Below are 13,689 nucleotides of genomic sequence, written 5' to 3'. Positions count from 1 at the left end.
TTGAGTGAGAACCCTGCGTATGTGTTAATGTGTGTGTATGCGTAAACCTGGAGCTTCTTGAAATTGAGTGAGAACCCTGCCCTGCACCTTAGGCCGCCAGCAGTTTCCTCTAGTTCTTTTCACCTGCCACCTAAGAGTTGTGACTTGGCTCCGTCCCCCCTCCCCCCACCGGCAAGCGAGAGAAACGAAGCGACGCGGCTGGGCTGCTGGGAAAAGGCTTCACCCAGGATTACCCCAGAAGGGCTTGGGCTGCGGTTAACCGAACCTCTCGCGCCCGGTGCAGCCTCCCTTTCTCAGGGAGGCTGAGGAGCGGCCAGACCCAACCAGACCACGTAATCATTCCGGGCCCACCCGCTCAGTGTCTCCAGTCCCGGCCGCGCTCTCTCCTGGGCGCGGTGCGGCTCCTGAGGGCCGGCTACTCACCATGGCGGCAGGCGGCAGCCTAAAGGAACGGGAGGCGCCAGGCGGTGGCCCGCCAAGTCTGGGATCGCCGAGGATAGCTGGACCACAGAAGATGGGGAAGGAGGGTAGGTTGTTTAGAAGCCTCTGGTTGCTAACGGAAACCGAGGCATGTGGACTGCAATTATGCATTTTCATTGGTCCTGAGGATCACGCGACAGGAAGTATTGCGTAACCGGTCGACTGCCACGTGCGCATTGGCTTCCAGGGCCGGAAGTCCCACCTTTTTGTGCCACGTTCACCTTTGGGAGCTGAGTGCGGTTGCAGAAGGTAACCGGAGGGCTGTGCTTCCTGGAGCTGCCTGGGGCGCCACCGCGCTTGCGCGCTTCGGGGCATCGGCTTGTGGATTGTTGGGAAGTTCTCGTCCAAAACTTCCTGTGGCCTAGGCGACCCCAATGGTGCAATGGACATCCCAGACCTTTCAATGGTCTCATAGGGCGCGGCCCAGACATATTTTTTTTCAGGAGTTCCTACCTGAGCATCAGGTGGCTGAGACAGGCCAACAACATCAACGTCTGCAGGTTCTCAAATAGAGCTTCAAACGACCCCTCCCTACGACCGCCCATTATTATTACTGTTGTCGTTGTTGTTATTATCTTCTCTTATATTTCCAGTTAAAAGTCTCTAGCAACCTTTTCCCATTTAAAAAAAATGCAAAAAGCATGGGTTTTCTCTAAGAGCAGTGGATTTCAAAAGGTTCCATATGCCTGGAACCACTATGGAAGCTTGTTGAGCAAATTCCCGGGCCTCATCTCCAGAAATTCTGATTCACAAGTCTAACTTGGGTCCTTGGGATCTGCAGTTTTTAACCGATGTTCCAGGAGTGATCACAGATCAGAACCACTCTTAGAAACACTGGCTTGGAAGGACAAGAGTAGGATGAGATCTATTATTGCAAATACCAGGGACTCAGAGTCCTTCACTCAGATGATCCAGAGGTAATGTGCAGGCATTTGCCCACAGAAGGATCTCAAGCCTTGGGTCAAGAACAGTAAGCAAGGTTCTCCTGTGCTGAACACAAGGAGAACACAAGAACAGTAAGCAAGGTTCACCTGGAGCCCTCCAAGGCATGGAAGGATGGCCTGGAGGCAGTGGCGTGGGTATGCCCAACTTTACCTTTGGCTAGGCTCCCTATCCTTGGCACTGCAATGGCATTTGGGCAGAATCCCTGTCTTCTTGCAAGATTCCTAAGGGCAGATTCTCTCAACCCTGCATATTAACCCCTTCCAAGCTCAGTTAAACTTCCCCTTTACCATCCCACCTCCCCATTTCTGTTTAGTGAGTGTTGTTGAATTTGATAATGATGGTTGCCATTATTTAGTGCCTATTATGAGCTATTAATAGACACATTCCATTCTAGTAGTTAATCCTCATAATACTTGGTTCTTTCCTCTGTAGACATTCCTTGTGTTCACCTAGTGAGAGGGTCACTTTACAAGGTGTTGTGGGTGCGAGATGAAGTTCACAAAAGCTTTTATGACTGATCAGTAAACAAAGTTGTTCATCAGTGCGCATTGCTGAAAAGCTCGTTTATTTTCTCACAGGGCCAAATCCTGTGCTTGCGAAGTGTTATTAATTCAGGGGAAGGAAAGGAGTGTGTGTATAATGCAAATATTACATTTGTGGTTTGGGGATTTTTTAAGTTGTTCTGCAAAACTCCATCAGCTGGTTACTGTAATTTAAAATTCTGCTTCAATCTAAAATCTTCCGTACCAACGAGGTTATCACCATTAGCCAATCTACCCAGCAGAGTTGAATGTTGTTACATAAGCTGTCTAAATAGTGACAGCAAATGTGAACATGTATTTTTGGTCTTAAAGTAATGAATTTGGCTCATGAAAAGGCTGAACTTGTACTTCAGTTTGTTTACTAGTGCGGGTTGGTCACCAAAGCAAACAATTCGAGCCGTGAGGGAGAACAGCTCCACCCTACTTTACTAGTGATCTTCTTAGGCTCTGTTTTTATTTTTTTTTTAATTGCTGTGACAGTTTTCTAAAATGTGTATATGTGTGAGTGTATGTGTGTGTGTGAATTTGGAGGGGGGCACACAAGTTCCTTTTGTACCTTTTAGCAGTGTTCAACACAAAATGAAGATAAATTCTTTGTATATTATTATGAAATGAGACTCTTACAACTTTATAAGTTACCAGTTATAATACTAGCACCACCAATTTCAGGGTGTTTGCAACCTAGACTTGGCAAAAGGAGAAATGGGAAGCTGATCATGGCCTCTTCAGGGATGTCAACAGATTCACTCATTCTGCCACTATTTACAGAACCCCTGTTGTGTGCAAAGTTCTGTGGCCATGATAGTGAGTCTGAGGAAAAAATCTGTGGGGGAAATCTGAGGGAAGAAGTGGAGGGACTCAGAAAGCCCCAGCTGCCCCCACACTATAAATTTTTGGGGGGTGTGGGGGGACTAAGGTGAGGCTTAAGTAGAAACAGGAAATGAAGAAAATGATTAAGTAAAAAAAAATATATAAGTGATACACAGAAAATGTAAAAATCTTGAAGGTTATATGGGAAAGAGAAAAGTTTGATAAATACTGAACTGGTAGTAGGTGGAAAATAGGGGAAATCATTTAGGAGATTATTCTTAAGAAGACAGAATCTTTGCAGCATGACTTCTTGCATGAAATTCTACCATACAAATTCTCTTCAACTTCCCCATCTTGCCACATCTTGACTACTGAGAAAGTAGCCAAGACCTTGTAGAAGAGAATGGCCAAGATTAGAGGACTCTTTACAGGAGATATAGCATTTGAGTAGGCCTGCAGTAGGCAAGAGGCTATTTTCAGTTGCTTTCAAAATACCTTAATGATTGGCAGAGTATTGGAGAGTGCTGACAAATTAGATTAGTGAAATCACTATCACATGTATTAAAGGAGGTCAAGCGAGGAAGTGGTTCACCATAAAACACAACTCCCTGTAAGAATGTGTGGATGTTGGCAATTACTTAGCCCAAATTATAGATTAGTTTCACTGATAATCTCAATGCATTAACAACACCCCAAGGGAACAAACACCAAAACCATCAAAATGAGAAGCCTACCTCAAAAAATGTTGAGAATTGGTTGTGGGGAATACCTTCTTGTAGAGTACAAGAAAAATTAACATGATGATATGCACCAAATTCTCTTTCCATACTCCCTTATGCATATGCATTTCAGTTAAACCCACAAGTTCAGTCTGTACATTCAGCAGCTGTTAATGGGAAGCTGGACTCGCAAGATACGATGGGGAAGGGAGCAATGAACAAGATGGGATTGGTCTCTTTCAAAAATGGCCTTATAATCAAGTCAAGGGAGAATTCAAACTTGCAGAATAATTTCAAAGCAGACAGTTAGTAGTAGGGTAGTTCAGAGAGGGTGTGAGATAGTTTACTTCTGTTGAGACTGGAGAGGAGAGATTCAGAAAAGTCTTCCAGAAGGCAGTGGAATTTGGGTTAGGTTTTAACAGGAGTGTGGAAAAGTTGTGGGTGAGTGTGATGATTGTGAAATTGAGAGTTGTCCTGAACAGGGAACCCAGATTTTTATCAGGTGCTGCAGTGGAAGTGTCCAGAGATGTACATTTAGATTTATTATTATTACAAGTGGCAAACTACAAAAAGAGATATACTGACAGCTTATACAAGGGTGGAGCACCTTTAAGAAGAGTGTCATTCAGAAATGTGGATCTTCCTAGATCTGTGGTCTTCAATAAATGTTTCCCTGGACTGTTGTCAATGTAAGGGTGTTCACCGATTGCATTTCATCATAGAAAATGGAAACAAAAAATCAAATTTGCTCAGGAAGTTTTGCCTACAAAGCTGGGGCTGTGTAGTCCTATTGAAAGAGCTGAATAGCCTAGTACAAGCTGTGTTCATGACTGGAAGTTTTCTCAATGAGATGGATAAATAATATATGAAAAATAAAGTGAACTCAAACGGAAATGTCATTCTTAGCCAACTTATATGAGTTTGTTTTCCCCACTACTATATTGCAAGCTCCTTGAAGGAAGAAATATTGATTATATAATAACATAGTATGGCTGGCCTTTAATAAGCTCTGAGCTATGCTTGCAGAATTGAATTGGAGATAAACAGGAACATCTCAACAAACATTTGTGAATTCCTACTGGGTTCCAGACACTGTGTTTGTGGGTTGCTTTTGGCCCCGGACATGCCCTCTTTTAGAAAGCATATCATAAGGCAGCAGACATATTCAGCTATCCCTATTTCCCATGTTAAATGTAACTTTGAGGTGATTTATATAACTTTTAGGAGTTTCTGAGAATGAATTATTTAGTTCTCATGACTTAACCCTTATATTTTTATATAACTACTTATTGAATTCTAGTTGACTTAATGCTACATTTTGAAGACATCCCATAAAACAATTACTAATTTATAGGTTTCTTTTTATATTTTGAGCCCAAGCATTTACAGTTGTTCCTTGAACAACAAAAGGGATAGTGCTGCGGACCCCATGCACAGTAAAAAATCCACATATAACTTTTGACTCCCCCGAAACTGAACTACTAATAGACTGCTGTTGACTGGAATCCTTACCAGTAACATAAATAGTTCAGAGCATATATTATGCATTATATGTATTATATACTATATTCTTTCGATAAAGTAAGCCAGAGAAAAGAAAATACTAGAAAATCATCAGGAAGAGAAAATATATTTACTATTCATTAAGTGGAAGTGGATCATCATAAAAGTCTTCATTTTGAATAGGTTGAGGAGGAAGAGGAAGCAGAGAGGTTGGTCTTACTGTCTCAGGGGTGGCAGAGGAGAAAGAGTTGGAGGAGGTGGAAGGGGAGTCAGGAGAGAAAGGCACACTCAGTGTAACTTTATGGAAATACATAATTTCCATCTGACTTTTTATTTTTTGTTTATCTAAAAATGTTTTTATATGGTACCAGTCCTTTCACCATTTGCGTGTTTCAGTGCCTGTATAATAGAAGGGTCCATGTCATAAAAGAAGTTAAAATCGGTCTTGGATAATTGAAACCCTTCTTCCAGATTGTCTAATGTCAATGTGTTTTCTGGTACTACTTCTACGTCTTATCATTTGTTACTGGTTTGGAAGCACTCATCTCCATCAACTTGTGTTCAGCTGATTCATCTGGTGTGGGTCTATTAGCTCTTGAATCTTTCTCCAAGGGTCATACCTTGAAACCCTTTGCCCCCATTCTTATTTTGCATATCTACAATCTCTTTCATGGTTTCCTTGTTTGGCTCATGCACAACCTCCAGACACAGTTTTCTCCAGCAGGAATTTATTGTTTCGAGGTTGATGGCTTTCACGGCTTTTCCTGTAGCAATGATGACATCTTCAGTGGTGTGTAATCTTTCTAGACCTTCACGATGTTCTCTCCGCTGGCATTCTCCTCCATAGCATTGGCAATCCTTTCCATAAAGAACCATGTGCAATGAGCCTTAAAGGTCCATATGACCCCGATCTAGAGGCTGAATTAGAGACATTGTGTTTGGGGGCAAGTAGACCACTTCAACACCTTTGACATGGAACTCATGGGGTTTTGGTAGCCAGGGGCATTGTCCAATAAAAAAGGAAACTTTAAAAGTTAGTCCCTTACTGGAAAACTACTTCCTGACTTCATGGACAAAAGCATTGATGGAACTAATCCAGAATAAGGGTGCTTGTTGTGCATGTCTTCTTCTTGTACAACCAAAAGATTGGCAGCTGGTGTTCACCTTTTTCCTTCAACGCTCAGAGATTGCAGCTTTATAGATAAGAGCAGTCCTGATCATAAACCTCACTGCATTTGCACAAAACAGTGGAGTTAGATAATCCTTTCCTATTATATTTTGGTGCTCATTTCTCTTCTTTATGAATAAATGTCCTTTGTGGTATCTTTTTTCCCAGAATGGGGGCATTTTCATCTGCGTTAAAAACCTATATAGGCAGCTATCCTTTCTCCTCAATAATTTTCTTAGTGGTGTCTTGAAACTCACCCACTGCCTCTTAGTTGGCAGAAGCTGCTTCTCTCATTGTCTTGATATTTTTAAAGCCAAACCTCTTTCTAAAATTATCGACCCATTCTTTGCTGGCACTAAATTCTCTGGCTTCAGATCCTTCATCTTCCTTTTTCTTTAAGTTTTCATATATGACTTAACTTTTTCTCAAACTATATTAGAGATGCCTTTTTTAGAGCAATCCTACACTCACATGAAAGCTGCATTTTTAATACAAGGTTAAAAGGTAGTTCACCAAAAGTACAAGGTTTTTGCAGCAACTGGAGTAGATGCAGTGACGCCTTCATGAATTTCCTTTTCTTCTTTTTTACAATGGTCCTTATGCTGGAGGGCAGCTGTAGCCACAGACCTAAATCTGTGGTACATATCAAGTAATTCAACTTTTTCTTGTAATATCATGACTTTATGCTGCTTACTGGGAGTACTTCCAGCATCATTAGTGACACTTTGTATGGGTCCCATGATCTTATTTAAGGCTTACAGTATTGCACTACACACAAAATTTGCAAGAACTGCTGGAGATCACTTTTTGCTATGATACATAATTTACTGAAGAGATGAATTGCTCAGGTGGAGATAATTAGCCTCACAGATATTTTAAGCTGATACTTGAAACATTTGAGCTCATTGCAATAGCAACAAGAGGTGGCTACAAAATTATTACAGTAGTACAAAGTGTGCTACAGTTAATTATATGCAGTTATGGTTTAATACTGCATCTTTATGTTTGTTTACATTTCTCTCTGCTGTGAATGATGCCATGTGTTCGCTAAGTGTTTCTGTGCATAAGTTTTGATAAATTTTATGTTTTTGTAATAGATTTATGTATATTTTAGGGTAGTGAATTATAAAATAGACCAGTCTGTACATATATTTTGTGCATTAATTAAAATCCTAATTTTTTGGTATTTCTTTGGGGTTTTTCAAATAGTCAAAAATCTCCAAAATTTTTTCCAATATATTAATCGAAACATATCCATGTATAAGCAGACCTACACAGTTCAAACCCATGTTGTTCAGGTGCAACTGTGTATTTCTGATTTCAAGCATTTTTATAGGCCATCGGCCCTGTGTCTAAAGTGCCTATTGGTTGTTAGGAGAACAAAGATGAAGCAAAGTCCCTGCTCTCAAGGATGCTATCCATCCAGCAGGATAGACAGACCCATTAGAGGATCCTGTCATGTCCATATAATGTAGTCACCTTTTAGGAAACCAGGCAAGGAGCACTTAGCTCAATGTAGGGTTTCAGGGAAAGCTTAGAGGAAAATCCCTGAATTGAATCTTCAGGGATTAGCAAATGTTAGCCTGGGAAAAGCAAGGTAGAAAGGACAAAGGGAACGTAGCAAACTCGGGCACCGATACCTGAAACAGCCCAGTGTGTGGATTCCTTACAAACCCCAATGTTAGGTGAGCATCTACTTTTAGAAGCCAATGTTGCCAAAATGTCACTGCTTTGCTAAAAATATCAAGTAGAAAACAAATGACCTGGACAGGGAAAAAAATAACTGAACACACTAAAACCCAGGGTGATATAAAGAAAACTTTCATATCTGGTCTACTGCTACCATTGAAGCTAAGACACCAATCTAAGGGACTAGTGTTAAGCTAATTGGAGAATGTCTTTCTAGGAATGGAGGGAATTTATCTGACTTCCACCCGGTCAGCCTGCAAAACTAACCCACGTACAGGGTTAGCAGAAACGTGGTAGGAATATCTTCATTAAATCATCCACAAATAAGGCTGTGGAGAGTAACTTTGAACAGCTAACATACACAGAACTGATATTTTTCGTGTATACAAATGAAGATAAATGGTTCCCAGTTGTTCTTATGTGATATAATTTGGTTTTATTTTAAAACAGTGAGACTGAATATAAACCAGAAGACAACATGAAATTAAATATCTGCATGTATAAGACAGAAAAATTTTGCATTTTAAGATATTTAACGTATGAATTTCTATAATTGATTTTGTGTAAGAGAAACCATCAAAACTATGGAGATAGTTGTTTTTACTAGGATCACTGTCGTATCCACACAAGAAGGTTGTGTTTGTGTGTTGGAGAGATTTTTCCATGTGCCTGTTGTATTTGTTACTTAGAATTTACAATATTGTGAGAATTTACAATATTGTGAAAACTTTCCCCTTCAAAATGGATATATGTTTTAAAACCTTCTACAATGTGAGTAATTATAGTTTAATGGATTGCATATTTACTGTGTTCCAGTAACACATGTTTCATGTCTAACATGCTATGATTAATCCTCAAACAGCCTCATGAGATGCATACTACGATTACTCTTATTTGTGAAGAGAGAGAATGGAGGCTAAGTGACTGTAGGTGACTTTTACAAGGTCATGTAGTGAGCTGATGGAAGAACATGCATGAGTGTGCGGAGGCTACCAGCCAAATACACAATCTCCCCAGTCCCTGCAGAATGGAGGGACTTGATCTCAAGTCTCACTCTCACACCTCCTCCCAGCAGCATCACCATGGAGAGGCACCAGTACACCTTCACTGGAAAGCTCCATGTGGACCATTCCTTCCTTCTATCCATTCTCAGATACCCTGATTCCTAATTCCTTTGATCCACATTCAATCATTTCAGTGTCCCCAAATTGCCTGATAGAAATCCTAATCAACACTTTTCCTCTCCAGCTTCCAGTGAATGTCTTGTGGGATTCACAATATATTTCTTGATGTCCTGAGATCATCAGCTTTTTCCTTGAAGACTCCTCACCAAAGAGAAAGTTTCCTTTTCTCCACCCTCCCCCTCCCGACACTTGTACTTATGGGTGGCCGGTAGTCTGTACATGCTTCACAGTCACCTCCTGACCCTTGAGTGAAGCACCTCTCAACCAGCCCTCCCTCAATGAAGCTCTTGTTTCTTGCTCTGCTGCTCCTTCTTCTCCATCAACCCTTCAGCATCCAGATCATTCACTCATTCAAGCATACTCAATCAGGCCTTGGGATTTCTGCAGGTGACCTGCAGAATGACTCCACCCTGTCTTGCCATCCCTGATGGATGGCCCACATAGCACCCCTTTGTCGTGACTCTACCTGCTGTTCTTCAGAAACTTTTAGCTCCACTTTACTTCAGGACCTGTCTGCTCCCCACACCCCATCATAGCCAGCAGCTGTTCCATGCCTTGCTGAAATTTTGAACTCGGAAATGCTCCTCGCTAATCATCACCAACTCTCTGATTATTGCTCTAACTCTCTCACTGCCCTTAAACCTTGCCTCTAACTTGATTGTGATTTAGCTTTTTTTTTTTTTTTTTGAGATGGAGTCTAGTTTTGTCACCCAGGCTGGAGTACAGTGGCGTGATCTCGGCTCACTGCAACCTCTGCCTCCTGGATTCAAACGATTCTCCTGCTTCAGCCTCCTGAGTAGCTGGGATTACAGGGGCCTGCCACTACACCCAGCTCAGTTTTGTATTTTTAATAAAGACAGGGTTTCACTGCATTGGCCAGGCTGGTCTCAAACTCCTGACCTTGTTATCCGCCCGCCTTGGCCTCCCAAAGTGCTGGGATTACAAGAGTGAGCTACCGCTCCTGGCCACCTGTGATCTTTGAATCTTCTATTTTCTTCTGGCCCATCAGTCCTTCTCTTTGACTCATTTCTCTTTGGTCTCAAGTCAGAGCCTTCGTGCGATCCTTTAACCCTGAGAAGTTTCTGTTTCTCACCAGATGACTCAATTTTAACATACTGATGGATTCCAACCTTAAATTTTTCCCGGCTAGGTACGGTGGCTCACAACTGTAATCCCAGCACTTTGGGAGGCTGAGGCAGAAGGATAGCTTGAGCCTAGGAAGTGAAGGGTGCAGTGAGCCATGATCGCACCACTGCACTCCAGCCTGGGTGACCCTGTCTCTCTCTCTCTTTCTTTTTTTTTTGTTCTTGTTCCCAAACTAGAAAAGTCACAAAACAACTGTAGTGGCTTCATAAAAACTTTTTGACATTTTTTCCCCCAATTTTCTCTGGGCTTTTTAGATGCTTGGATATTGTGGGTCAGCTCCTGCTCCACTCCACCCAAGTGGCTGTCTCCTAAAGCTTTCCTAGTCCCCACATGTTCATCTCCCCCACTTCTCTTAAATCTTAACATATGATTCTCCTGCTACTTTTCTAGAAGGGAAGTTCCCTTAATACCCCTAACCTTCTGCTCAAAGAAAGTACTTTTATCTATAAGCAAGGACATATTTAAAGAGTATTAACACTCAGTAGTGTCTGGGGCATGAGGAAGAAGGCAGTCTTAAAAACTGTTGGTAGGAGGATAAACTAGTATGACGTTTTTTGGAGGACAATCTGGAATTTCATCAAAACTGAAAATGTACACACCCTTTAAGCCAGCAATTTAAGAAACAACAAGACCACAAAGATGTATGTACAGAGATGTTTACAGCAGCTTTTTCTGTGGTAAAAAAGTCTTGAGATAGTTTAAATGATCCTCTTATGGGGGAATGACTAAATATATTATGGAGCAATAAAAGAGTAGTTTTCTGTCAAAAGAACAAGGAAGAATCCATGTGCACAGACATGGAAAGATTTCCATAACATATAGTGAAAACAAAAAAAGTCAAGTTGGAGAATAGTAAGATCCCATTTTTATAAACACACATACATGCAAATTTGGAAAGGTAAAGCAATAAATTCCTCACATCAAAATGTGGGAAGAGGTGTTAGAGTGGCAGTAGGTATGGGAGGTGGTTGATCCCTACTTTATATATGTCTATAACCTGAATTTATTTGTTAGGCAAATAGGCATTACTTTTACAGTTTAATGATGAGAAAACAAAAGGTAATAGCAAAGCCCCTTTTGTCACTTTTTCCATTGTTTTATGTGCTCACCCCAATCAAGGTACCTTCTTTCTAAGAGCCAGTACTCATTTCTGTTCTCTTTAAATCAGAAATTAGGCAGACATTTCAGGCCATGAGACCTAGATGGAAACCACTCAAAGGAACATGCCCTTTCCTCTTCAAACACTGTTACCAACATTCAGATATTTTCATTTTGGTTGCAGCTCACTATTTTTAGCTTTTTCTTCTTTTTATTTTTCTCCAGATGGCTGAAGATACCCAGGCCTTTCACATTGAAGGTGGGGTAGGTGGAACAGAAGGAAGGGCTTTACTTGTGGTTGATTAGTTGTTTCATAACCCTTTTCATGAGCTTTCTTTGAGCAGGCATGCTTGGCTTTGGTAAGGTCCTGTCAATATTTCTTTGATTTGAATTAGATGTACTGGGCAGGTCTCATTCAGATATTTAATAGCAAAATTAAACAGAAAGTCACCATATATTTTTTGAGGGACACAAAGGTATATCATGTAGGAATATGATGAACATTAGGCTCACTTTCTTGCTACACTAGGGGAAACATCTTTTTTGAGGCAAGGTGCATAGAAATTTTGGTGTGACTTACTGTGAGAGCAACGATTATCATTCATGGTTTACTATTTACTCTTTTCACAGATGTAGAGAGCAAAATTATTAAACATGTAATAAGTGTCATGGGGCTACAAAGAGATTCTAAGCTCTCATCTTTTCCTGTAGGACACCCATGTATTTTCTTCTCTTCTTGCTCTACTGATTCGCAAGAACTCTTGTCCAAGGTTAACTAAATCCAGTTCTCATCTAAGCCCTTCTACCTCTGCTAGGACCAAGCTCCATCAATTATCCCCTAAGATTTTTCTTTTTGGCTTCTGTATCTTCATCTTCTTCCCTTTTCTTTGATCCTTCCTCAGTTTAAAGTCATTCTCAAGTCTCCTCCACATTAAAAAATAAAACAATGACAAACCATAAACAATGATAAACCATAAAGAATGCTAAACCAACTCTTCCTTTGTCCACACCTTTTCTATAGTCAGCTGCCCTAACCTCCTCCTCCTCTTTATTGCTAAACTCCTCCGGAGAGTGGCCTCTGTTGACTTCTTGCACATCATATGTCATTCACTCTGCATTTTGGCTTTCTCTCCTCCTCCCTACTGAAACAGACTTCTCAAAAGCCATCCAGTGAGCTAATGGCTGCCAAATCGAATGCCTTATCTCAGGTCTGCACCATTTTGCACCTTGGACACCTCCTCCTCTACCATTTCCTGGGCTTTTGCTACTCTGCCCTTTCCTTTCTATAGTTTCTTGCTGGCCGTTTTTGGCTCCTCTGCTGCAAACCCCTGAAAATTGGTATCCCTTGAAATTTCTCCTCAGCTGCTTTGTCTTACCATGTATCCCCCTTGGCTGTGTAATTCCATTCATTCCCAGGGTTTCATCTGTCGCATCTGAGGATGACCATCAAATGTGCATCTCCAACTGGGCATGGTGGCTCATGCCTGTAATCCCAGCACGTTGGGATGCCAAGGCAGGTGGATCACCTGAGGTTGGGAGTTCTAGACCAGCCTGACCAACAAGGAGGAACCCTGTTTCTGCTAAAAATACAAAATTGGCCGGGTGTGGTGGCGCATGCCTGTAATCACAGATACTCAGGAGGCTGAGGCAGGAGAATCGCTTGAACCTGGGAGATGGAGGTTGCAGTGAGCCGAGATGGTGCCACTGCACTCTAGCCTGGGCAACAAGAGTGAAACTCTGTCTCAAAAAAAAAAAAAAAAAAAAATCTGCATCTCCAACCACACTTCTCATTTGCATTCCCAATTTATATTTGCAGGAACTTGCAGGTATTCTCCAAGTGGGGTTCTCAAAAACTATTTATATTCAACACATCTAAAGAGAACTCATAATCCACAAGTATATCTTGGTCTCATTCTACCACTAACCATTTTATCACTATCTGCCAATGAGATGATTCAGAATTGTTTATGAGTTCCCCTCTCTCTTCTGCTGCTTCCAGCACCTCCTAGGATTACACCTGAAATAACTCAAAATCATCACCATTCCCTTCTTTATACTACTCTCCTTGCCCCATTCATCTAATCTGGAGTAATAATAATTAAAAAAAAAACAGTAACAACCGCCACCAAAACATAATTATAATATGTCAGATGCACTTGTCAACTTACAGAGCTTTCTCTTACTGGAACTTAGCCCAGCTTCTTGGAAAAGTCACCAAAGGGTGGGTAGGGTACAAATTGATGGATTTTCTCTGCCTTCCCTAGAAAATGAGAGTTCAAGTTAAAAATTAAGTCGTATCTTAAAAAATCAAAGGGATATGATGAACATAAATGCAAAAATACTCAATAAAATACTGGCAAACTGAATCCAGCAGCACATCAAAAAGCTTATCCACCACCATCAAG

General features: G+C 41.1%; 1 protein-coding gene and 1 long non-coding RNA gene across 3 annotated transcripts in view; both read right to left on the bottom strand.

Moving 5' to 3' along the window:
- The window catches only part of LZTFL1 (leucine zipper transcription factor like 1), an 18,951-nt gene extending 18,359 nt beyond the window's left edge, over nt 1-592 (bottom strand). For both annotated transcript variants that reach the window (XR_002735567.2, XM_023231842.2), the window contains exon 1: nt 424-592. Coding sequence is in view for 1 of the 2 variants with exons in the window: in XM_023231842.2 (XP_023087610.1) it covers nt 424-591 (168 nt within the window). In the remaining variant the exon portion in view is untranslated. The remainder of the gene's footprint in view (nt 1-423) is intronic.
- Nucleotides 593-13,452: 12,860 nt separating this feature from the next.
- Nucleotides 13,453-13,689, bottom strand: part of LOC111555609 — a 65,320-nt gene continuing 65,083 nt past the window's right edge. Inside the window, exon 3 of the long non-coding RNA XR_002735568.2 lies at nt 13,453-13,544. This is a non-coding gene — a long non-coding RNA (uncharacterized LOC111555609). The remainder of the gene's footprint in view (nt 13,545-13,689) is intronic.

This window comes from Piliocolobus tephrosceles, chromosome 2 (genome assembly GCF_002776525.5).
Source record: "Piliocolobus tephrosceles isolate RC106 chromosome 2, ASM277652v3, whole genome shotgun sequence".
In the NCBI taxonomy this organism is placed as follows: Eukaryota; Metazoa; Chordata; class Mammalia; order Primates; family Cercopithecidae; genus Piliocolobus; species Piliocolobus tephrosceles.
This window is presented reverse-complemented; position numbering and strand designations above follow the sequence as displayed.